The sequence below is a fragment of the Gorilla gorilla genome, chromosome 1, assembly GCF_029281585.2.
Source record: "Gorilla gorilla gorilla isolate KB3781 chromosome 1, NHGRI_mGorGor1-v2.1_pri, whole genome shotgun sequence".
Lineage (NCBI taxonomy): Eukaryota > Metazoa > Chordata > Mammalia > Primates > Hominidae > Gorilla > Gorilla gorilla.
In genome coordinates, this window is record NC_073224.2 from 170,402,068 (window position 1) to 170,426,522 (window position 24,455).

General features: G+C 37.9%; 1 protein-coding gene across 3 annotated transcripts in view; it reads right to left on the reverse strand.

Moving 5' to 3' along the window:
• LRRC7 (leucine rich repeat containing 7) overlaps positions 1 to 23,436 on the reverse strand; it is a 570,226-nt gene extending 546,790 nt beyond the window's left edge. The window contains exon 1 of one of the 3 annotated variants that reach the window (XM_063697691.1): positions 21,007 to 21,251. In XM_063697691.1, coding sequence (XP_063553761.1) covers positions 21,007 to 21,065 — 59 coding nt within the window. In that variant the 5' untranslated portion in view covers positions 21,066 to 21,251. Of the gene's footprint in view, positions 1 to 21,006; positions 21,254 to 21,875 lie in introns of those variants that run through there. The other 2 variants (XM_031004477.3, XM_031004470.3) reach the window with 2 other exon arrangements.
• Positions 23,437 to 24,455: the final 1,019 nt, after the last annotated feature.

Sequence of the window (24,455 nt, forward strand, 5' to 3'; positions counted from 1 at the left end):
TTACTTAGCACAGGATATAATTGTGAGCTGTTGCATTTATTGTTAATATTATTAGATTTTGCTGATCCTGGTTGCCAACTAATTCTTTTAAGTACTTTGGAGGAATACAACATAACACCATGAAAGTAAGATTAAGATGTTAACTTGTTTGAGCACCTACCACGTGCTATATCACATTTAATACTGAATAACTTGATGATATAGACATTATTAGCCCCAGTTTATAGATCAGGAAACTTAACCATGCCTCCTGACTTTAGCTTATAATCTAGTTGGAACTATACCACACAGAACAATGAAATTTGTTACCTATATTTTGGGGAAATTTTAGGATATTATCAGTAGCTTAAAGAAACAGTGGAATCTTCAAATTGCAGATGATTATACTAATAATATTATGAACAGAAAATATTTGTAGATACTTCATGGATAATATTTTTTCCTACATTTTCTTCCTTACAACTGTGGAGGCAGTGGCTTTCATTGCAGAAGGAGAGGATAAATATAGCTGAGGACAAAGAAGCTATTGCTCAGGCTTGAATTTCAAAATATAGTGTTTAATGTCATTCTCTGACATAATAGTCAGAAAGCCAAACACTTGCTGAGAGATTTTTCTTGAAATTTCAAAAGCTGGACATTATGTATGAAGCTAGGAGAAACAGGCATAGATTGTGATTATTAGCCACAGACTACAAAAGAGTGGTTGATGTAGTATCTGATTTCCCACCCCAAGGGAAATGAGTGTTTCACCATCGAGAAAGAGAGAATGATTCAAAGTAAGTCAAACTATAGTGTGAATCCTAGTGGGTGCCTAATAAGGGGCCCATCACTAGGATTAAAAGTTCAGGGTGGGTATGGCAGAAACATCCAAATATTAATAGTTTTAATAGCATCCCTTATTCAAGTTTGTGCTTCTCTTCCCAAAATACAACCCTGGAAGTCTACAAACCTCTAAGAACATCTCAGATTTACAATTGGTCTGAGCAACAAAGTGTCCATTTAGAGACTAAGGGAGATCTCTACAGACATGGGCCAGAGGACTCACTCCCGATTGGATTCTTCATACCCTAGTGAGACATGAACGCGTCTGAGCTAAATGTTTCTGATGTGAGCATGAAGTGCTGAAAGGGTGGAAGGATTTGAAAGGATGGAGAGTTCAGATAAGAACATAAAGTATAGATACCTGAGTGATTAGTAGTCCTGACGGATGTACAGAAATTTTAAGGACAGTTTCAGTGAGGTCAGTTGATCCAGTGGTTGGACACCTCAGCAGAGGCCAGAGACAGCAGAGGAAGAGGATGGCACAGGGAATAAGTACCCCTCCCACAGCATGTCTCTCTCTCTCACATACACACAGACATACACACACAGACACACACACACACACCCTTTTTAATGAAGTGGTAACACAAAAAGTTCTCAGAAACCTTAGATATTGATATGAACAAATTGAGCTAAAAATGTATATAACATGTATATTACATCACATGCGCGCGCACACACACACACACACACACACACACACACACAGACCCCAGCAGGAGCAGCAGCACTAACTGCATAGAGAAGAAGGAAAGAAGAACATACTGTCTCAGACATGAAGCAACTTGATAAGTTCGTCAAGGAAACAGAAATTTAACAAGTACAGAAATTAGGCCTTGTGAAATACCTTGATATCAGTTATAGATTTTTTAAAGTTATATTTTGTCACATCAGAATTTGTGACAGTGACTATAAATTTAAACCTACTAAACTATAAAAACCTCTAGACTAATAGTTTAGAAAATATTTCCATTCATTTATCTCATTTGATTCTTACGACCAAATGGTGAGATAGATATTAATATTTTTTCTTCATACAGATGAAAGAAACAAGGCTTACAAAAATTATACAGCCTGTTTCAAATTTCCTCACTATTACTTGGCATGGTTAGAATCCATATTTAGGTTTTACAATGTCAAAGCTCATACTTTATCCACTATATTGCATTTGTTTTATTTTATATTTATCTATTCAATTTACAAAACTACATGCTTAATATATTATTTCATATAATTTAGAATATAGGCCTGATCACATTATGCCTGATAAAGTATGATGTGTCTATAGGTTAGTCATTAATTTCACATCTGGTTTATTCATTTTTTTGCTATTCATTTATTCTTCAAATAAATATTTACTGAATAGATAATGTATGTTAAGAGCTAGGTATGCAAAAAAAATAAGATGCCATTTCTGATAAAATAATGGTCATCTTACTGAAAAAGAGACACATCAACAATTAAAATATAACATGGTCAGTCTTACAGTAGAAATGTATGTAAATCACTTTCAAAACACAGAGGAAAAAAACCACTAACTTTCCCTGGGATGGAAGGAGGCAGAAGGTATAGAAAGCTGTCATGGAGAAAATGACATTTGGAACTACAACCTAAGGAATGAATAGAAGGAATTTTTCAGTATTTCTGGCAAATAATAAGGCTTGGGCAAGACAGGGTATATTTTTAGAGCTCCTGATAGCTCAGTGTGGCCAGAATATCAAATGCACATAGGAGGGTGTATTAGTCCATTCTAACACTGCTATAAAGATACCTGAGACTGGGTAATTTATAAAGAAAAGGGTTTAATTGACTCACAGTTCCACATGACTGGGAGGCCTCAGGAAACTTACAATCATGGAGACAGGTGAAGGGGAAGCAAGGCACGTCTTACATGGCAGCAGGAGAGAGAGATAATAATAGGGAAACTTCCAAACACTTTTAAAATCATCAGCTTTTCCAAGAACTATCACAAGAACTATCATGGCTCTCCCTCACTATCACAAGAACAGCATGGGGGAAACCACCCCCACGATCCAATTACCTTCCATCAGATCCCTCCCTCAACACGTGGAGATTACAATTTGAGACGAGATGTGGTCGGGGACACAGAGCCAAACCTTATCAGAGGGTGAGAGCAGAACAACTGTGTGAATATGTTATCCACATCAAAGAGCTGGGGCACAAGGAGTCAGTGATGATTTAATCAGGAGAAGTGTCCTATATAGGCCTGTATTTCACAAAATCTCAAGATGGGAGGACCCCACCCACAGAGGTGAGATTGAAGGAAGAAAAGTCCAAAGGAAGTGAGGGATCAGTGAGGTCCACTCAGGGCCCACTGGAATCAGGCACAGGAGACATTAAAGAGTCCTGAACTGGGGAACTGTTGTGGGTACAATGAGAGAAGAGGAAAATGAAAACTATTTAGAAATTGGAGATCATAAAATTAGAAGAAAAAGCATATGCTCTTAAGGGAAGAAAGAAGTAGAATATTTTAAGTTTGGATGAGCAAGTAATATGAAGACAAAGAGAAGGGATTTAAGAAGGAAGCCATTTCCTATCAATCAGAAAAACACTGTTATATTATACCACATTTTACTACTTGCATACTTACAAATATTCCAAGGGCACAACAGATATCTAGATATGCAAACATGTACAACATATTTCTTCAGGTAAGTATACTGAATGCCAGAAAAAACCTCTACAAATGTCATTATTTAGATAGAAATGTGAAACAGCAAGAACATTCTGGGAGTTACTAGAGTCACTTGAATTCTATATTGTTCCTCAGAATTCGGAAAATAGAAAATCCAAAGTTTAACAATAAATGGAATTTCTTAGAATCTCAGCTTTTGATGCTAAATAATCAACAAAGGGTAGTATTTTAAAGAATTAAGGCGCAAATATTACAGCCTTAAATAACACTCAAAATGCCTAGAATAAACTTTGGTAAAATGCCTTTTTTAGATCAACAGTTCAGTTTTCAAAATCGACACTGATGTCTACTTAGCTGAAAGATTTATTTCATTCTTCAATTATGATAATAATAAATAACAGTTATCAAGAGTTACTGGAATAATTTTAAGTAAATGGTATGCAGTACCTCACTGAATTCTCCCCCTAGGATCCCAGAAAAACAGAGAGGCCCTCAGCTGCTGGCGAGTCCCTGCTGCATCCAGTCCCCCACCACATTGAAAATCTCCCCATCTCACAGTTTTCATGCCAGACACCCTGAAGACTGGAAGAGGCTTAGGGAGCCCCATTTTGCCATGTACCATCAATAAAGTGATCTGTGCCTGTCCCACCCCCCGCCAAAATGAGAATTTTTTTAAGTCGAGGGGAAACTATTGGGGATCTTCTAAAAGGAAAATTAATTCTACAAAGAAGGCATTTACAAAGATTAGTCTGACAGATGGTGACAGAAACTAAAGTCAGACAGACCAATTACAATAATATCTAAGTTCTTACACATAGGGAAGGAAGGACAAGGAAAGAAGTCTTTTAAGTAGGTCAGTATTTTAAATTGACAAAAATTTAAATTAATTTTATTTCAGTATTTTGACTTATCCTCTAACATCTGGAGGTAGTAAAGCTGGCTGAGTATCAGACTAGCTCTTGGTACTTTCACTATTTAACAACAGTAGATTTAAGTCTACAGTAAATCTCAATTCTTTACAGATTTACAGAAATTTATAGTTTCTTCATTTTAAGAATCATTTTTGTAAGCCAGATTTTTAGTAGCTGATTTCGTCTGTGACATAAAAGAAGCAAAAGCAGTCTCTTGTGCAATGTTTAAGATAAACAATGGAACAGTTTGCTAATTAAAAGTCTTACAAGGATATATTTCTTGGTAATAGTTTATGTAGTTCTTTCTGAACTCACTGGTGGCTGGCTGTGTCATTCTGACAGGGTCCGTGGCCTTAATTTAACAGGATGCAAGTGTTTTATCACATGTTGTACTTCCAAGAAATGTTTACTGTGATAGCTCACAACTTATTCTTGACATCTGCAGACTCTTTCAAAGTATCTCTTTTTGTGTTTATGTTGCAAATTAGTATTGGTATCATAGATACTTATACATATGATGGGAATTATTTTCATAATGACACAATTTGTAAATATATTACACTATGTCCAAGTTATATACTATTTATCAACTTTTTAGAAGCTTTGCATTTCATCTAGCCTGATATATGCAAATGGTAAAGGCATCTTTGGAAAGATTAGAATATTCTACAACACAGAATTTTTCTGATGTAATAAAACTTTCCTGGATTCCTCTATCTCTTCAACAAAAGAGAAAGGTACTTTTTTAGTCTATAAATTGTATATGCTTCCCTTTTGCTCCTTGAATTGGCACAAAGATCTTTAATGATTACATATTTTCATTCTTTTGTTAAAAAATCATATTTGCTCACAGAGTAAATATGGTGAGGATTACATAAAGAAAAGTATATACATTATGCCTAGATGAGTTCCTCAAATAATAGTAGACCCCCAATAAATATTAACTCATTTCTTCTCCTTTTATTCCATTTGAATACAAATTCATTTTGAAGTAGTTTTGTAAATATTTGAGATAAAGCATTTCAAAATATCAGGAAGATATAACTGTGTATCAGTCTAGCAGTTTACAATCAATGAACATGGATGGAACATTTTGTATAACATTTTGCTATATGTACAGTGCCAAAAGAGAAGATGATAGTAGAGGCTTCCTCTAGGAAGTGATCACTGAGTTGAAATTGGAAGATAAAATAGGAGTTAACCAGGTAAAAAGAGAAGTTAATGAGAACAACACAGGCAAAGGGCCTGAGGTGGTAGGAAACAAGGCCTTTTCTAGTCTGAAAGAACACTCACATTTGTGGACACTGAGGAAGTGAAGCTGGAGTGTAGATAATAGCTAGACTTACAGGAATCCATATGTTTTCCTATGCCTCATAAGAAAACATATTAATTTTTGTCTTTATCTCAAAAGAAATTGCAAAGCAATAAATTGTTTTAACTGGGGAAGGGGTAAGATGATTCAATTTGTATATCTAAAGTATTCTTTCTAAAGAATTATTACGGTAATAGTGTGTTAGATTGCTTTCCCTAATTAAAATTACTTATCTTCACAGTATTTATGTGAGATGGGTATTATGTTCACTTTTAGGATAAGTTATGATGTAGAGAGTTAAAATAACTTTTCTGAGGTCACCTAGCTAAAAAGTAACAGAAAACAAATTTAAATCCATATCTTTGGTATTACTGAAATTCAACTATGCATGCTACTAAACCACAGCTGTTGGCAAAACACAATTTTGAGAGACATTTGATAAAATAAAATTTTGAAGGCCAGGGCAGCAGATGGCAAGGGGGTAACGGAGGTTAGGCAACAAAGAGTAGTAAAACTTCTAAGTCTTCTAGAATAGAAGACCCCCAAAATAACCTCAAATATTTTTGTCTAATGGGATAACAGAGAAATAAATTTTAAGGAAATAATAATTCTTTCCACCTTTGCCTCTGAAACTATTTTTTGCTGATCAGCCTGGAGTTCACTTTCACAAAACTATAGCCGATGTCAACTGGATATTTAGGATGAGAGAAGTAAGCGATTCCAAGCATTGACAACTACAAAACCAGCCACCCTAATGAGCCATATTCATCAAAATGAGTAAGTCTTTTCATCTGCTGCAGATTACCCTAAAGTTGTGTTTTTCTCTGCCGTTTTGCTTATTTAGCTGGGCACAGAAGATATTCATTAAGAGGCAGAACTGGCAGTCCCAAATACCTTTCTGTCTTGGAGAGGCCTTGCATACATACTGATAATTGGTGTGATGAAATGAACCCCTCAGAAAGTCTTTGTGTGGATAATATCACCCTTTGTCAATCAAAGAAAAAAATTGACAGATAGTGCAATGCAGCCCTATTTGTACCCATAAAACAATTCAAATGACTTTGCTCAACCCCAAGTTTGTTGACAAATCTGTAGCTGAAAATAACAAATAATGCCTATATTTTTATATCATTTCCCCAATTGGGGGTAAGTTGTTTTTCTGTTAAAAGAGGAAGTGAGAAATTATAAAATAATTATACATTGGCATAATAATTCTTGAACATAAAACACAGTCATTTTAAACACAGCAGTCTTACTTGTCTCTGTTTTATGTACTGGAGTTCTTTGTAATATTTCACTGGATAAAAGCAGTCCCCAATTATAAAAATGTTTGAAAACCACTGACCTAGTGGTGACTGTGTTACCCTTGAAAGTAGGAGTCCAACTAGTTTCCCAAGAACACCTAAGGAAGTAGCAACATAAATAATCTATTTACTTCTGAAGAATTTAATTAATTAGATTATATTTCATATTTTAGTGATTTTATTTAATAAAACAAAAAATTTATTTGTAAAAGTATAGTTAATTTAATAAATAATAGTTATAATCCAAAGTTTTAGATACAGTAGATCTGAGCAAAATTAAAATATATGAGGTTTTGAATATGAAAGGGAATTTAAGGCTTTATGAATTGATAGTTACCTCAAAAATTCTTAAGTATGTCCATTCCTAAAATATAAAATGCTCCATAAATCCTCCAGATATTATAAAAAAATAAAATTTTATTTTATAACTAAACTTCAGTGCTTGAAAGAAACTGTTTAACCAAACTAAAACTGATTTGTTTAGATATTAGATATTTAGATTAATATCTAAATGTTAATATGAATGTTACTTTTCCCCAAATATCTTATAACTTAGGAAAATAGGGCAAAAGTAATTTACTTGAGAAATTTGTAAAATACATTTCAAGCTAATCAAAGCAGAAAAAAATCAAAACATATTCATAAGTACAACTGCATTAAACAGACTTGCATGCTGGCCAGGATACAAGGGCCAAGGAAGAGACCCAGGGAACTCAACAGTTGGTGGATATCCATTACTGCCATTCCTTTGGTGCCAGTCCACTCAGAGGCAGTTATGTTAAGAAGGAAAAAACTGTCTTTCAAAGTATAAATGCTAAACTACTACCAAAGAAATAGATAAAGATTTGGAATGAGTTGGAGTTCCTGATGGCACCACTGAGCCACTTATACCAGATGGATGCTTAACCATTTGTTCCCTTGCCATGCCAGGCTTGGTTATGTGACTTGTTTTGGCCAAAGGACTGCAAATGGACCTAAAATATGCTATGTGTGAGCAGAAGCTTTCATTGAACTTCAGTCGGCCAGTTTGGCCTCTTGCTCCTGTCCTCTACTGGGAAAACAGCACATCTGAGATGAAGGCTGCTCCCTCAGCTTGGATCCTGGAGTGAGAAGATTGGGTAAAGAGAGCTGAGTGGAGCTGCTGCTGTTCCACAGGTCTGTAGGGGAGAAATGAATGTTTGTGGTGTAAGCCACTGAGATATTTTGAGATTATAATTACCACTGCAAAAGCTAACTGGAAGAAAGGGTAAAATAAGTATCTTAGTTAAGCTACTAATCATTAATACTTCTTTTATTTTCAGCTAAATACATTCCTAGATTATGTATCCATGAGCAAAGGATTCTCATTCTACTTATTTGTACACCCTCTGGGCAACAATTTATAGCATGTCTTAAATGACAGAACTCAGCAGTGAAAAAAATTTTGAAGATGAAGAGCTCCAGGAAAAGGTACCACATATGGGACAAATTGCAAATGGGTGTAACCTTGCCCAGAGAATCCCACAGCATGGATCCCTTGGTAGCAACAGTGCTGCAAGAGGCTAAGGAAGTGCTTGAGATGGGTGGCTTAAAACAAACACTATCAATGGTTTACACTCTTCTACTCATCTTAGGAATCCAAGTATAAAAGGACCAGGAGTAAATTGCCCTTCCAAACTGTAAAGCATAGTGAGTAAAGATGGAAGAAGTTAGTATTTTCTTTTCATGCCAAAAAAATAATTAAAACAAAGCCAAGATAGCAATATAAGGTGAGTCACTCTAATGCATACCCAATTTTCATGTATTTAAAAACTTTTTTCTTAAAAAGAGGCTTTAATTACTTTTCCCTATAGAAGTATTCAATTCATTTCCAGTAATTTTATATAGGAATAAGTGTTTACAAGTTGATGCTTCTTCAATATGTCAGCGTTATTCAGTTTCCTTCATTCTGTCAATGTTCTAGTTATACACGAATAAATTAGTTCCCTCTCCAGATTCTCCAGTCAACAAATTGTACCTATATGTATCCAGTTTTTCATGCCAGAAATCTTGGAATAATCTTTGATACCACACTTTCTTTTGTTAGCCCTCACTACTATCAATTCAGCAGTGAATCCAATACCTTCTACAAAGCTTATTTCACTTTCATCTATCTCTTTCCATTTCCACTACCAAAATTCTAGCCCAAGACAATTTATTGTCCAACTCACTGTAAACATCTCCTAATTCATGAATCCCTATTTCCACTCTCACCTTCATCTAAGTAGAAGCTATGTAAACATAGCAGCCCAAGTAATCATTTAAAAATGTCAATCAATTCACACCACTTTTGTGTTCATAAATGCTTAATGACTTTGCACAGAATGTAGGATAAACGACTTAAATTCTTAACCTGGTCAGTAAGTCCTTGGATGTCTGGCTCATGTCTGCCTCATAATGTGCCAGTCTCCCTGTGCTCCCCATATCCAGTCACATTGACCTCCTGCCAATCACATTGCCCTCCAATGTACCATCCTCTTCTGATTTAAAGTTTTTGCATTTGCCATTTGCCCTGACTAGAATACTCCTGTCTTCTTTCTTTGTCTGGCTAACTTCTATCATCTTAGAGGTTTTATTTAAATAGCAGTTCATCAAAGATGCTACTTCTTCTCAGAACTTCAAAATATTCACTCTAAGTACCTTGGTCTTTTTCTTCTTAGCTTTTATCATAATTTGTAATTATATATCCCTAGAATTATTATTTATTTAAGGTCTGTCTATACCATTAGACTGTAAACTCCATGAAATCAGAGACCAGGTTTGTACTCAACCGTGTCTAGCACAAGGCCTGGCACACAGTAAATATTTAGAATGAATGAATGCAGGCAGGCAAGAACTTAGTAAAATTTATTAAACTGAAAAAGTTGCAGATTCCAGTAGATATGGTAGATTTTTATTATAAAAGTTCTCCTAACAATATACAGAATGAAAAAATATATTGCACCCTAGTTTCTTTGATTTGTTTACAAATCGGTGGAGCTATTCCTGAGTTGTACAAGAACAGTAGCTTAGTTCTTAGACTTCTGGTGTATTAAAATATGATTGTGCACAAAATTACCAACTGAGAAAGTCAAAGTGCTTAAGACTTATAAAATTTTCTCAACTAGGTTGATTTTTTTATCTTTAAAATAATATCTTTATGTATTAAATAGCTTTGTTAAAAATTATATTTTTAACCAGTCAAAAAATGTAATATATTTTAATATTACGATCCAAATTAGTAGCATACTTATTTCTGTAGTTGTGACACTGTAAACTGGAAATTAGGATTCTACTTTTAATAGAATAGGATTTCACTTACCCTTTGTCTTTGAAACTCAATACATTTGAGAAGGAGGGAAGAGTAGGTTATTCTCTATTAACAAACAACTCCCCAAATCCCAACATATCAATGCTTTATTTCTTTCTCACACCACATGTCAAATACCTATGTGCCAGGAGGACTGCATTTAGTGTAATTGTTCATGGACCAGGACGATGGAGGCTCTATCATGACATGTGCTTCCACAATTACTATATTAGGGAAAGAGCAAGCAGTGCACTGGGTCATAAACACTTCTATTCAGGCCAGGTGCAGTGGCTCACACCTGTAAGCCCAACACTTTGGGAGGCGAAGGCAGGAGGACTGCTTCAGCCCAGGAGTTTGAGACCAGCATGGGCAACATGGGAAGATGCTGGCTCTACCAAAAAAAAAAAAAAAAAAAAAAAAAAGCTTCTATTCAAAAGAGACACTCCTTACCTTAGCAAGTCATATGGCTATGGCTGGGAAGCACAATCCTATGATGTTCTCAGAAAGGAGGAGAAGAAGGAATTGAGGGAAACTGTGCTAATGGCTACAAGAGTCATTTAGAGGCATTCAGAAGAATAAGTGGAACCATTCATTCATTCAAACATTCATTCACACAACATGCATCTTTTTCTGCACCAGGCTGTGAGCTAGTTTGCTTGGGATAAAATATCCAGTGAGTCTCCACATACATACTGGTTTGGGAAACAGTCATTTAAATAATTATTTAAACAATGATGCTGGGAATGAATGAATGGTCCATATATTGAAGTATCCTAAAAATACCAATATAAAGTGACCTTTGTGTGATCACACAAATCACACAGTTTAAAGGTTTAACCTTTTTTATTTTTTAAAAAAAGATATGTGGAGAATGTAACCAAGGGATTCTGAAGTTTCATTAAACTATATTCATATTCAAATTAATGGTGATCTTTACTCAGTGTGAGGGTAAATTTCTCACTGGACTCACATCCAGAAAAAGAGAATACAAAACCCAAGTAAACATTTTAGGATTTTTTTGTTACCTTCCTTTTTAATATAAATACTAGAAGCTATCACATTACATTTTATTATGTTGATTCATTAAATTATAACTCTTGACACCCAATAAAGTTTCTATCTTCTAAACTAAAATATGCTATTTTTTTCCATTGTTAAGCAATAATATTAAAACCATTAAGTGGCATTTAAAACAAGGAAGTATTCATCGATATTACCAGGACTAAAATACAACTTTTTTTCCATGCATTTCTTTTTACTTTATTTTATTTTATTATTATTCTACTTTAAGTTTTAGGGTACATGTGCACAATGTGCAGGTTACATATGTATACATGTGCCATGCTGGTGTGCTGCACCCATTAACTCATCATTTAGCATTAGGTATATCTCCTAAAGCTATCCCTCCCCCCTCCCCCCACCCCAAAACAGTCCCCAGAGTGTGATGTTCCCCTTCCTGTGTCCATGTGTTCTCACTGTTCAATTCACACCTATGACTGAGAATATGCGGTGTTTGGTTTTTTGTTCTTGCGATAGTTTACTGAGAATGATGATTTCCAATTTCATCCACGTCCCTACAAAGGACATGAACTCATTATTTTTTATGGCCGCATAGTATTCCATGGTGTATATGTGCCACATTTTCTTAATCCAGTCTATCATTGTTGGACATTTGGGTTGGTTCCAAGTCTTTGCTATTGTGAATAGTGCCACAATAAGCATACGTGTGCATGTGTCTTTATAGCAGCATGATTTATAGTCCTTTGGGTATATACCCAGTAATGGAATGGCTTGGTCAAATGGTATTTCTGGTTCTAGATCCCTGAGGAATCGCCACACTGACTTCCACAATGGTTGAACTAGTTTACAGTCCCACCAACAGTGTAAAAGTGTTCCTATTTCTCCACATCCTCTCCAGCACCTGTTGTTTCCTGACTTTTTAATGATTGCCATTCTAACTGGTGTGATATGGTATCTCATTGTGGTTTTGATTTGCATTTCTCTGATGGCCAGTGATGGTCAGCATTTTTTCATGTGTTTTTTGGCTGCATAAATGTCTTCTTTTGAGAAGTGTCTGTTCATGTCCTTCGCCCACTTTTTGATGGGGTTGTTTGCTTTTTTCTTGTAAATTTGTTTGAGTTCATTGTAGATTCTGGATATTAGCCCTTTGTCAGATGAGTAGGTTGTGAAAATTTTCTCTGATTTTGTAGGGTAGGAAGAATCAATATCATGAAAATGGCCAAACTGCCCAAGGTAATTTATAGATTCAATGCCATCCCCATCAAGCTACCAATGACTTTCTTCACAGAATTGGAAAAAACTACTTTAAAGTTCATATGGAACCAAAAAAGAGCCTGCATCACCAAGTCAATCCTAAGCCAAAATAACAAAGCTGGAGGCATCACACTACCTGACTTCAAACTATACTACAAGGCTACAGTAACCAAAACAGCATGGCACTGGTACCAAAACAGAGATATAGATCAATGGAACAGAACAGAGCCCTCAGAAATAACACCGCATATCTACAACTATCTGATCTTTGACAAACCTGAGAAAAACAAGCAATGGAGAAAGGATTCCCTATTTAATAAATGGTGCTGGGAAAACTGGCTAGCCAGATGTAGAAAGCTGAAACTGGATCCCTTCCTTACACCTTATACAAAAATTAATTCAAGATGGATTAAAGACTTAAACATTAGACCTAAAGCCATAAAAACCCTAGAAGAAAACCTAGGCATTACCATTCAGGACATAGGCATGGGCAAGGACTTCATGTCTAAAACACCAAAAGCAATGGCAACAAAAGCCAAAATTGACAAATGGGATCTAATTAAACTAAAGAGCTTCTGCACAGCAAAAGAAACTACCATCAGATTTTCATGCATTTCTATCTATTTTTCACACATGATTATACAAAGAAATTCTACTAGGGAAGAGGGGGAAGGAGATTAACAACATATTCCTTTATATAAATTATGGGTAAGTTTACCTATGATTTTTATATGGAACTTAAACATGCATAACAGTTCTAGTAGTTTCTTCTTGTACCAAAGTACAAAAGCACATCATCTTTGTATCCAGCCCCCTGTGTTCACGTCCCACATTGATGTCTACTGTGTTTGAGTTTCAGTGGCTTGCTTTTTGTCTGCAGGAAGCAAACCTTAGATATGACGAGGCAGAAAAAGTGAGTAAACAAACAAAAAACGTCCATCCTCCTTATATTACATGTGTAAATAACCGCTCATTAAATAAAATCAGATAGTGCAAAAGATAAAACAGGTATTATTTTGGAATAATTCGAACCCTGGACTGGGAAAAGTTGACATCTTGTATTACTGTTAACACCTAGACTTAGGACATTCAGATTTTGTCATGTAAAATGGTGTGTGGGATTACATTCACAGATGCAGAAATATGTTCCGTTCCATCACACCCACGAGCCTCTGAACAGTACACTGAAAGCTGGCATGAATAGGAACCATTTTACAAATGAAAAGCATAGCTAATGTGCTGATATGTGATGCATTAATTTAGTCATCATGGTGTTTCTTCAATTTAAAACATTATTTCCTTAATAAGGAGTTATGTCTTTTAAAAAGGGTTATTAGATGGGACTGTGTAAGTATGTAGATATCTTGTTTAATCAAAACTTTTCTTTGTAAATATTTCTACATTTCATTGTTTACAACCCAAATATTTATTTTAAGAGCTTTATACCACAATTTCAAAAATGCTTTATAATCATTGCTAATATGGTTTGCTGGCGGGTTATAAAACATCTTGCCTTAAATTTACCTGTAATCAAAGCTTCTAGATATGGTGGACTAAGAATTTTAGCATTAGAAAAAATATAAATGAAACGTTTATTTCAAATTTGTCTTGTAACAGAAGAACTAAGTCATAACAGATGTTTAACCAGGTATTTAGAAGAAGGAAGGATCTTACTATTTTAAAGGACCTTCCAAAGTAACTTTTTTTTTTTTCAGAGTGTCACTCTGTCACCCAGCCTGGAGTACAGTAGTGTGATCTCAACTCACTGCAACCTCTGCCTCCTAAGCGAAAGCAATCTTCCCACCTCAGCCTCCTGAGTAGGTGGGACTACAGGTGAGCACCACCACTCTTGGCTACTTAAAAAAAAAAAAAAGTAGGTACAACATCTCACTGAATTGCCCAAGTTGGTCTCACACTCCTGGACTCAAGCAATCATCCCACCTCAACCTCCCAAAGTGCTGGATTACAGTCACCCAGCCCAAAATGTAACTTAATAATGCAAAAAACTTCTCAGAAATGAGTCTGTTTTACAAATTCCAACTGTATTGTATTTTATTTTCCTGATTAGAATGGTTTCCTAATTCATATTTGAAGTAATAGTTTATAGAAAGCCCTAACAGCACTTAAAGTCCTCCTTGATTTTTGGTGAGAAAACTCATTGGTTGACCCCTAATAAAATGAGCAAATTTAGAAGATAATTTATTTATTTAAAATGAATTGAACATTTCTTCATCATCTAACATTCATTTAGCTGGCATTATCCTAAAAAGATCAATGATTTAAAAAGAACATTTTAATTTTAATGTTTTAAGAAAGGATATAGTATCCAAATTTAGAGTGCTTCAATATTAGTGAAAATTAATTCCACATTTCTTAAATAAAGATATTTTAAAAATAGGATACTTAACAGATGTTAAATTTATAGCATAGGAGTCTGCCTAGACAGTCAAGTCAAAGTGGAGGATAAGGCAATTGTCCAAAATGCTTAAGCCAAATAAAAACTCAGGGCATAATTAAGACCAAAAATTAAACTCAGATTGAAATTCAGGCCAAAAAGTCAATGAAAAAGAAATGCTTTTTGGATAGTGTCATCAAATTGGCTAGCTATATTAATTGGATCTATTGAATTAAGGTTCCTTTCTCTCTTCTACTTTGCTCGGGTGTAAGAGACCCCAGTAGTTCCAAGGGTGTGATTTTACTGGCAGACAGTGGGAGCTACAAGACCTGATTTTATTGCTATTTCTCCCATTAACAGTTGGATGACCCTCAGCAAGAAAGTATACTTGGTGGGGCCTCTGTTTCTTCTTTTTATAAAATGAGACCCTCTAAATTCCTTTTCAGCTCTGAAGTGTTATAAACTCCTGAAATAGTAAGATTACAGCTATGTTTGTGTGTGCATATGTGTTGTGAAATAGAACAATTACAGCTGTATGTGTATGTGTGTGGTGTGCCCAGTGTTCAACAATACGATATTAGCCTAAGGACTTCGCTAATATTTAACACTCACTCTAAGTTTAACTAGGTATTTGATTTAATTACAATAGCTTTTATAATTGTCTTAATAAATTAATCACACTTGATATAGGGAAGAAATTTTTTTCATGTCTTGAATTACACTGATCAGAATAACACTGGATAGTAACTATTTAATTTTATGAGTGCTCAAAATATGTGGTCCAAGGTATATTTCCATCCAACATGGTTCTGTAAGGTGCCTACTGGTGGTAAGAACTACAATGATGAATACTTTTGATGCAGAACACTTAAGTAGTTAGTATTTATAAGTCTATTATTTGCAATTTTTAATTGTTTTAGTTACACCATCTGTGACACATTAATTCTTTAAGTTCAGCTGGCATATTTTAGCTTTGTGTCCATTACCTACCTTCTTAGTGCAACAAATGTCTTCATAATACTTAGGCACTATCTTAATAAAGTTCATTTCTTACCTTTCCTTCCATTATTGAACAAATTGACAATACGGCCAAGCATCTATAAAGTATTTTGCCACTACACCAGAGTATTCTTATCTTTTTCAATATAATAACATAAAATCCTCTAGTTTCTCAGTGACTTGTCTAACAGCTCTTTTCCAATTGTTTGTCCCAAATTTTCCTCTGTTAGCTCTGTTTTTCTGCTTTTCACAGTACCATTTCTTTTTACCTATGAAAATTTCATGATGATAATGATAATATTTATGCTATTGTTTTGTTTTAAGGTCAGCTACCTCTTTTCTATAATTGAAATCAATAGCTTCTCACTTGTTCTCATACTACTTTACCTCTTGAGTACTACAACATTTAAATATCTCCCTCATCTGACCCACCCCGCCACACACACAAGTATCCTAGAGTTCCACTGTTTTTAACTTAAGCCATTTGTTATGATACTACCTTGGGCATACCTATCCCCTTGTGTTAAGTATGCTTTCAACCTTACTGAACTTCATGTACAGCAAAAATATCCTGGCACAACTGAAGAAACTGCATCTTTAAGAAGCCTATAAATGAATTCTTTAAACAATGTAAACAACTGCTCCATTGTTAAAATATTTAAACACATCATGTCAATGTTAATAGACATTTCAATGCTTCATCTCTGACAACTACTATTCCTTTCACGTGTATTGAAATAAAATAATATTTTGTATAGAGATTTTAAGTAGTTTATTAAGAGACGAACAATAAAATGAGAATGAGTGTACACAGGAAATCCTTTGGGTTATTAATGTATTTAATATTTTTCTCATGTCTTTGAATGACAAATGATAATGTTTCTATTATGAATAATAATTTAATTAGCATATATGATGCCTCCCCAGGGGCTTAATTATCAAGTGCATCATCATAGTTTCAAAATAGACATGACAGCTATTGACTCAAAATTTGCTTCATTGAAAACTTCCATAATGTACTTTTATATGACAGATTCTACTAGATTATTGAATTTCTGTCATGAATTATTCCAAGATAATAAGCAACAGTATTTTCTATACCTACATTAAATAATAGTCCAAAAATAATAGGGTGTATTATCACCAAATATACAGCTTTCAAAAGCTGGTTCAAAATCTTAATTTTTCTTTGTACACCAGGAAAAACTTCCATAATCTACAGATTTCAGTTATTTACCGAACTTCAATTTATGCCATGAAGAAGAGAGCACAGAATGGGGAAAAATGAACAGGGGCCAAATCTGGGCTTAAATCTTGGCCCATCACTTTCCACGTGGCATGGATTTGCCACTTGCTGTCTTTGAGTTTCAGTTTTCTAATCTTTAAAACAGTGAGAATCATGCTTCCTATAGGATTATTTTGAAGTAAAGCACATGACTCATGGTAGGAGTTTAGCAAGCAGTAACTTATTATAATTATGATTACAGTTCAGGTACTATGGTAGGGGAGGCAATATGACAAGTGATGTTCATGGATTTCTGAGCATATTCACTTTTTTTGAGATAGGAAATAGACATATTTGATTATTTAAATGGCATGCTTTTAATTACACCATTATATAATATACATAATTATACTATGCTATCACTAAACAGAACCACACACACACATACCCCACACACACATTACTACAGAAAAACTAATCTATACAAAAAAGTTTATACTTCACTCTTCTAAAATTTCCAAACCACATTTCATGTACCCCTTTGTCTTCTTTGGTATGTCCTGCAGTTATAAAATAGTAATTATTGCCACCTCTGTTTTACCTTGTTAAAAGAGATGTATTACCTAAGATTGCATATTACTTCTAGACATACCTAAGTTTTTCTTACTCCTCTTTCACTATCTCAGGGTAATACTCTACAGTTGTTTCTATAAAAATGTAATTATTTCTAATGATTGAAACCTGAGTCACATAAATAACATGGTTAAAAGCCACATAAAGAAAAAATACTATTGATTTGTGGCAACCATCATTCGAACATTGTTGATTTATAGTGCCACTTTTCATTTTGAGTTTTTATTGACAATTCACAAATAAGTTTTTTAAAACATATGTGAAGCCTGTCTATGAATCTCCTTTTTTTTTGATTTAGGCATTTGATTTAATTATAATAGCTTATATAATTTGCTTTTTTGTTCCATCAGAATATAATATAATTTGCTTCATTATAGGTTTAAATTGCTATCTTTATATTAAAATTTTATTTCTTAATATTGAAACATTGAAAACTCTCTATTGAAGACTGATGTTGACTGCTAAATTAAAGAAATTCAGAGTGAAAACTTCAACGTTCTCCAAAGAGCCTAGAGTCATCTCCAATGATATCTTTCCGTGGCAATAAAAATTAGTTAATGGTAACTCGGCTCGTCATAAACTAAAAGTCTGTTATATGTCACAGATTTGAATTAACATTCCCCTAAAGTCATCTTGCAAATTTACATGGCTCCAAAAAAGAATGTGGATGATACTCTGCAAAGCAGTCACTGCTATTAGAGACAACAAAATACAACAAATAATGTCTTTCAGTGATAGTGTGGCTATTATAACTATTGTGTTCAACAGCATATATGTTTGAAATAATTTTTTCAAAAAACTATGAAATAATTTATGTGAAGAAAGAAAATGTAATAAGAATCCATAAATAATTCAGATAATAATTCATCAATAATTGGTTACTCTTCGTGTAGTCGGTTAATCTGAGTAAGCAATGAAGTTATAATCTCATGGAATGTGTGATTCCTTCTTATATTGGGGCCACAGTCATTCAGAAAATAAAATTTTAGTATCTATAAGTGTAATTTTGATACATCAATTAAAACCTAACATCAATATTTTACCTGTTCTAAAAAGTGAATGTTTTAAAGTTGTGATTAACAAGACCAAGTTTTTGTATCAAATATTTAATCATGTACTATATGCTGAAATAAGAGAGATCTACAAGTACCACTGGAATGAACATCATATAGATAATATAGTTTATTACTTTCATAAGCAATAACATTCATATTAATTTATATCTTCGTGATTTTTTGAAATCCAAAGAAAACAAAAATGCAGACTCACAAAAACACTTTAAGCTTATGTTCTGTATTTTATAAGGGAATTAGAAAAATTAAAAGCTTAAAAAAGAAAGTGGAATAAGAATTTAATTGGGAAAATGTTAATGACAGCCTAAAGCTGCACTAAAATTCTGAATAAAACATGGCTACTGCAACTGGACCAGGTTTCTTTATGAAGTTGTTTCTAATTCTAAGCTGCATATGTGCAGACACAAGTGATGTAGAATTTAAGTGTTGGCCATGGTAAGTACACATTTTTTCTTGGATAGTCAGTTTTTTCTTAAAAATGTATAAAGAACTCTCACCTCATAATAAGTCATGAAAATTGACTTTTTCTTATCATTACATATTAGTATGATGCAATGCAGCATAACACATAAATAAACCACCTTTTAAAAACTTTAGCCTACTAAGATGGATTATAAAACATTAAGTGAAAATGAAATAAGAAATCTCCAAGTCAGGTAACTCTAAATGTTGGGTCATAAACAAGTTATATCTCCACTAAATTAATAAATATTCTGACCTCAGGACATTTTCCACAGGCCTGAGACACCTCAGAAGTCCAAACGCAATCACTAAACACACCCCCAATATACTTTAGCCATATGAATCTTAAGGAAACATAAAATCATTCCTACATCCCTACTTGCTCATTTTTCCCCCTGTGCAATCAATGATTTCTAAAAAGTAAAGACTTCATTGCTTTACTGTCTTTTGTAAAAACAAACAAACAAAAAACAACAAACAAACAAAAAACACCTCGTGGTAGTTCACTTAGAGTCCTTCCTGGAAGCCAATTCAAGGAAGCCTGGACGGAGGCGTGACACTTGGACTGGGAAGGTGGTGTAATCTGTTGCGAATCACAGCAGGTTCTGAAGTGCTGGAGAACCCACGTGTGCAGGGGCTGGAGAACTTTTCCACCGTCTCCCAGAGGAAATGCCTCATTTTAAAATAGGGGGCTGGCTGGAGCAAGGGGTGGGGGTGAAGGGTGGGCGGTAAAAAAAGGCAGAGGCGAAGCTTTCAAACCGTTCACGCATGTCTACCTGTGCTTATTTTCCCTCTATTTCGCCTCCGATCAACTTTATTATTATTATTATTTTCCTTCTATAGGAGGACTTAAGCAACCAGGATGCTGAACATCTCATAGGCTCAGGCTGGAACAAAGAAAATCGAGTTCCTAATACTGTATCTCACCCGTTGGAGGGATCACGTGTCCTGCTTTCGCTGGAATGCACTCTTCTCGCCCACGCTATAAAAATCTCTATTGTGCTTAGCAATTTCGCCTAGGTTAGAATATGCTCACAAAAAATTGCTTTTCATCCATCAGGAGAGCCACATTTCGACATGTACAGATACAAATCTATTTACCTGCTGACCCAGTTACCACTGCAGGTAAATTCGATGTGTTGAAAGAGTATTGGGAAAGTAATTGAAAAGAGCAGGGGGAGGACCCCTGTGTCTTACCGATCCCCACCCCCATCGCTTTTTTTTTTTTTTTGTAATTCCTTTTGAAGGAGAACTTCGAAAGGAACGTGGGAGTCGCAGATGGTTCCTTTCTGAAGCCGATTCCTGGGAGTTGTGAAAGTGACCCCGTCTCTTCTCTGCCTCGAGCTGTGCCCTCTCGCCCAACCCGCTCGCTTTATGACTTGATGGGGAAGAGACAGCCAGAGAAGAGCGGGAGTAGAGGGCGGAGGCGGGTCCTTTATTCAGCCCTGATGGCCGAGAAGTAGTGTAAGGAAGCAATCTTGCAGCCATCTCCGTTATTATGAAGTCACACTATTTTAAAAGGCAATCTATACAGTCCCCCAACCCCCGCCCCCATTCTTGACTCTGCAAACAGTAAGATTAGAGACCACTGGTAGCCAATCTAATAGTCCACGAGCCAGGGTGCCATGATTACCTTAATGCTAATGTGCTTCCCTCCCTCTTTCCACGTCGAATCCGAAACACGTCCTGCATCCTTAATAACTCGGAGAGGAGGACGCAAGATCCTCAAGGGGACCCAGCGCTGGATTGGGAATAGGCAGGTTCACCAGCTTCTCGTGCCACACAAAGGAGATGTGTGGGCAGGAGTTGTCTAGCTGACAGGGAGGGAGGCAAGGTTCTCCCTGACTCCCAGGGAACACGCTCCCCCACTTCTTTCCGTCCTCCAGTCTTTCATGTTCCTTCCTCCCCTCCATCCCCCCAAACCCCACCCTTTCCCTTCAATCCCAATCACAGAAAAATCTTCTAATTGTATTTTTTCAAACAGACATCGAGACATTGATACAACACCTTCCAAGATAAAGAGACAAGTGCGTCCTGCCACAAGTGTGTGTGAGTGTGTGTGTGTGTCACGATCAAACACGCGCTTCATCCCTCAGGCACCTCTGGGAAAAAAGCTGACCGGAGATACCCAAGATAATAACGAGGAGCTAAACCTAATTTCAGCGGAACCAATGGTCCCAGCACCAGCGCCCAACATTTACCTTTCCTTTTCGCAGTATGTAACCCTTTAAGGTCTCTTGCCAGCTCAAGCTACTCGGTGCTCCCATGCACCCGCCCAGTTAGCACCCCATTTCCAAATGCTCTGCAACCTACCACATCATCGCCGCCTCCCTCGGCCACCGCACAAGCAGCTCCCCGCGAGCGCCGAAGCCTCCCGCCCTGCCACCCCCGCCCCCGGCCGGCCTCTGGGGTCCCACACCTCGCGCGCCTACGGTCGCCGCGGCCGCACGCGGCTGGGCCCCCGCAGCACCCTCCGCCACGGAGCGAGCGTGCCTTACTCACATCGCCGGCGGGAGAAACTGCCCATGAGGTTTTGGAGAGCGTAGTCGTGCAGCTGCCAAGGGTTATTCCTTAAGTGTTCAGGGGTCCGCAGTGGAGTGGGCGCCAGGGTCCTCGGAGGAGGAGAAGAGGAGGGAAGGAGTAGAAGGTAGGAAGAACAGGAGATAGAGGGGAATCCAGGAAGGTGCCACGTTAGACCATGATGCCAGTGCCCTTCAGGTGGACGGCTGGAGAGGTTCCCGCGGGAAGCGGCTGAGGGGAAGCCCGAAGCGCCGGCGGGGGAGGCAGGAGCGCGTCCACTCCCCAGCCTCAGCCTACCCAGCGCGCCGCGCTAGCGACCGCAGCAGCAGCGGCGGCGGCGGCGGTGGCGGAGGCGCAGCTCCCTCCCCGCCCCCAGAAGGCTCCACAGACAATAAATCCTGGGCGGAGAAGAGACAAGCAGGAAAGGCGAATCCTGCACCCAACTCCGTAACAACCCCTGCCCGTTGCCGCGCCTGTGCAGGGCGAGGATCCCCAGGGGCCAGGGCGCAGCGGGCGTCTCGGAGGGGCTGAGCGCTCCGCAACTGCAGGAGGCGGTGGCGGTGGCCCGAGTGGGCGGCTGCAGGTCCCGCCGGCGAGAACCCGCTGCACTGGGGCTGGGTGTCCGTGGCTTCAAGCCCGGTGTTCACCCGGAGTAGGGTCCTCCTCGGTGCAGTGGCTCGGCGCACAGGTGCCAGGATTGGCAGGCGAGGAGGCGCCGCTCATGGCTCTTGGCTGTGTCTCACCGCTCTCCCCGCCCCCTCTCTTTTTTCCCACCCCCTTTTCCGACGACACCAGCTGCAGCTGCTTCAAAGTGTGAAAAATGTCAAGGAGATTTTCCAATGATAGGAGGGGGTAACCATGTTCACAACCCTCGGTCTCTTTTTGAGATCCTCGCCTGTCCCTCTGACCTCTACTCCGGCTCCCCCAAATTATGAGAAGAAAAATCCCAGTCCTGCACAGGATTGAAACGCTAGCCTTCTCCCGGCTCCGTCACGATAGGCTGCTTTTCGAGAACGGGACGAGAGGCCGAGCTCTCTGGGTTCCTCTCGCCTCCGTGGTGTTCGAGGCAGGTGGCACGAATCTCAGCGGGGGGCGGAGCGCGGCCGCCGGCTCCTCCCGCTCGCGGGCCAGCCCCGGGCGCTCGGGCAGCGCGGCTTGGCTTCCTGCAGCGCGGCCGCCTGAGCGGCAGAAGCGGCTCCCGGCCTGTGCGCCTGCCTGAGCGCCCCTGCACCCGCACTAGCTTAGTGACGCTGAGCTCGTGGCTCCTCAGGCTGCTGCTCCTGCTATCTCAGCAAAGAGGCGGCCGGGAGCGCCTCCTCGGGGTTTCCTCCCCCGCCCGCCTTGCCTGCTGCAGGTTGTTGGCTGCCAAGGAGATAAGTCTCCGCTTGTGCGTCAGGTCGCTTCACATCAGTCATGGCAGCGAACCTTGTGCCTGCTCTCAAGTCCTCTCCTCATTCTGGGGTTGCGGCTGCTGCCCTGGGAATGCACAAAAAGGGAAGGGTTTTCCCAACTTCCCTTCATATATTCACCGCCGCTCCTCCTGCCATGAACATTCTCTCCCTCTGACACACACACACACACACACACACTCTCTCTCTCTCTCATATGCTCCCTTACGTAAAGGCACACACACTTTCTTTTCTTCTCGTACGCTTCTCTAAAGTCCCAGAAGCAGCAAGACATATCGATGAAGCTAGTACTATATTTACACTTTTTTTTTTTTTTTGAAACGGAGTTTCGCTCTTGTTGCCCAGGTTGGAGTGCAATGGCGCGATCTCGGCTCACTGCAACCTCTTCCTCCCCGGTTCAAGCGATCTTCCCGCCTCAGCCTCCCGAGTAGATGGGATTACAGGCGCGTGCCACCACGCCCGGATGATTTTTTTGTATTTTTAGTAGAGACGGGGTTTCACCATGTTGCCCAGGCTGGTCTCAAACTCCTGACCTCAGGTGATCCACCTGTCTCGGCCTCCCAAAATGCTGGGATCACAGACGTGAGCCACCATTCCCAGCCTATATTTACACGTTTATTCTCTACACACATCTAATGAATTACATCTTTAAAAAAGGATATATTATGCTGGTATTCTTTTGTGGAATATAGGCTATGTGGTTTTTGTTTCTTCATTACAAGAGAGAAAGAATCTTGTCTTTAGTTCTCTAACCTCGAACACAGTCAAGACTGTGCACAGCATTCAAATGCCACTCTGGGGGTGTGTGTAAGCTCACAGTTTGCCAAAAGAAAACACACCTGATTGTATTCTTAGATTTGGAATGCTAAAGTCTTCAAGGTCAAAAATTATGTTTCCTGGCTGCTAGAAATTGTCTAGGAAGAGACTTCAAAGACTGGCACCTAATGTGCGGAGGACCTAGAGAGGAATTATTGCCCACTTTATCTGGGCCATGAAGGTGGGCTGACTTTTAAGGACAACTTGCCAGTGTTTCATATCATTTGCATATAGAAAGGAAAAGGAGTATATTTTGAAAAGCCAGATCGTTTTTTATATTGTTACAAAACACCAAAAGAAAGGGTTCTGAAAATGGCAAGGAAATGGAATAAAATTG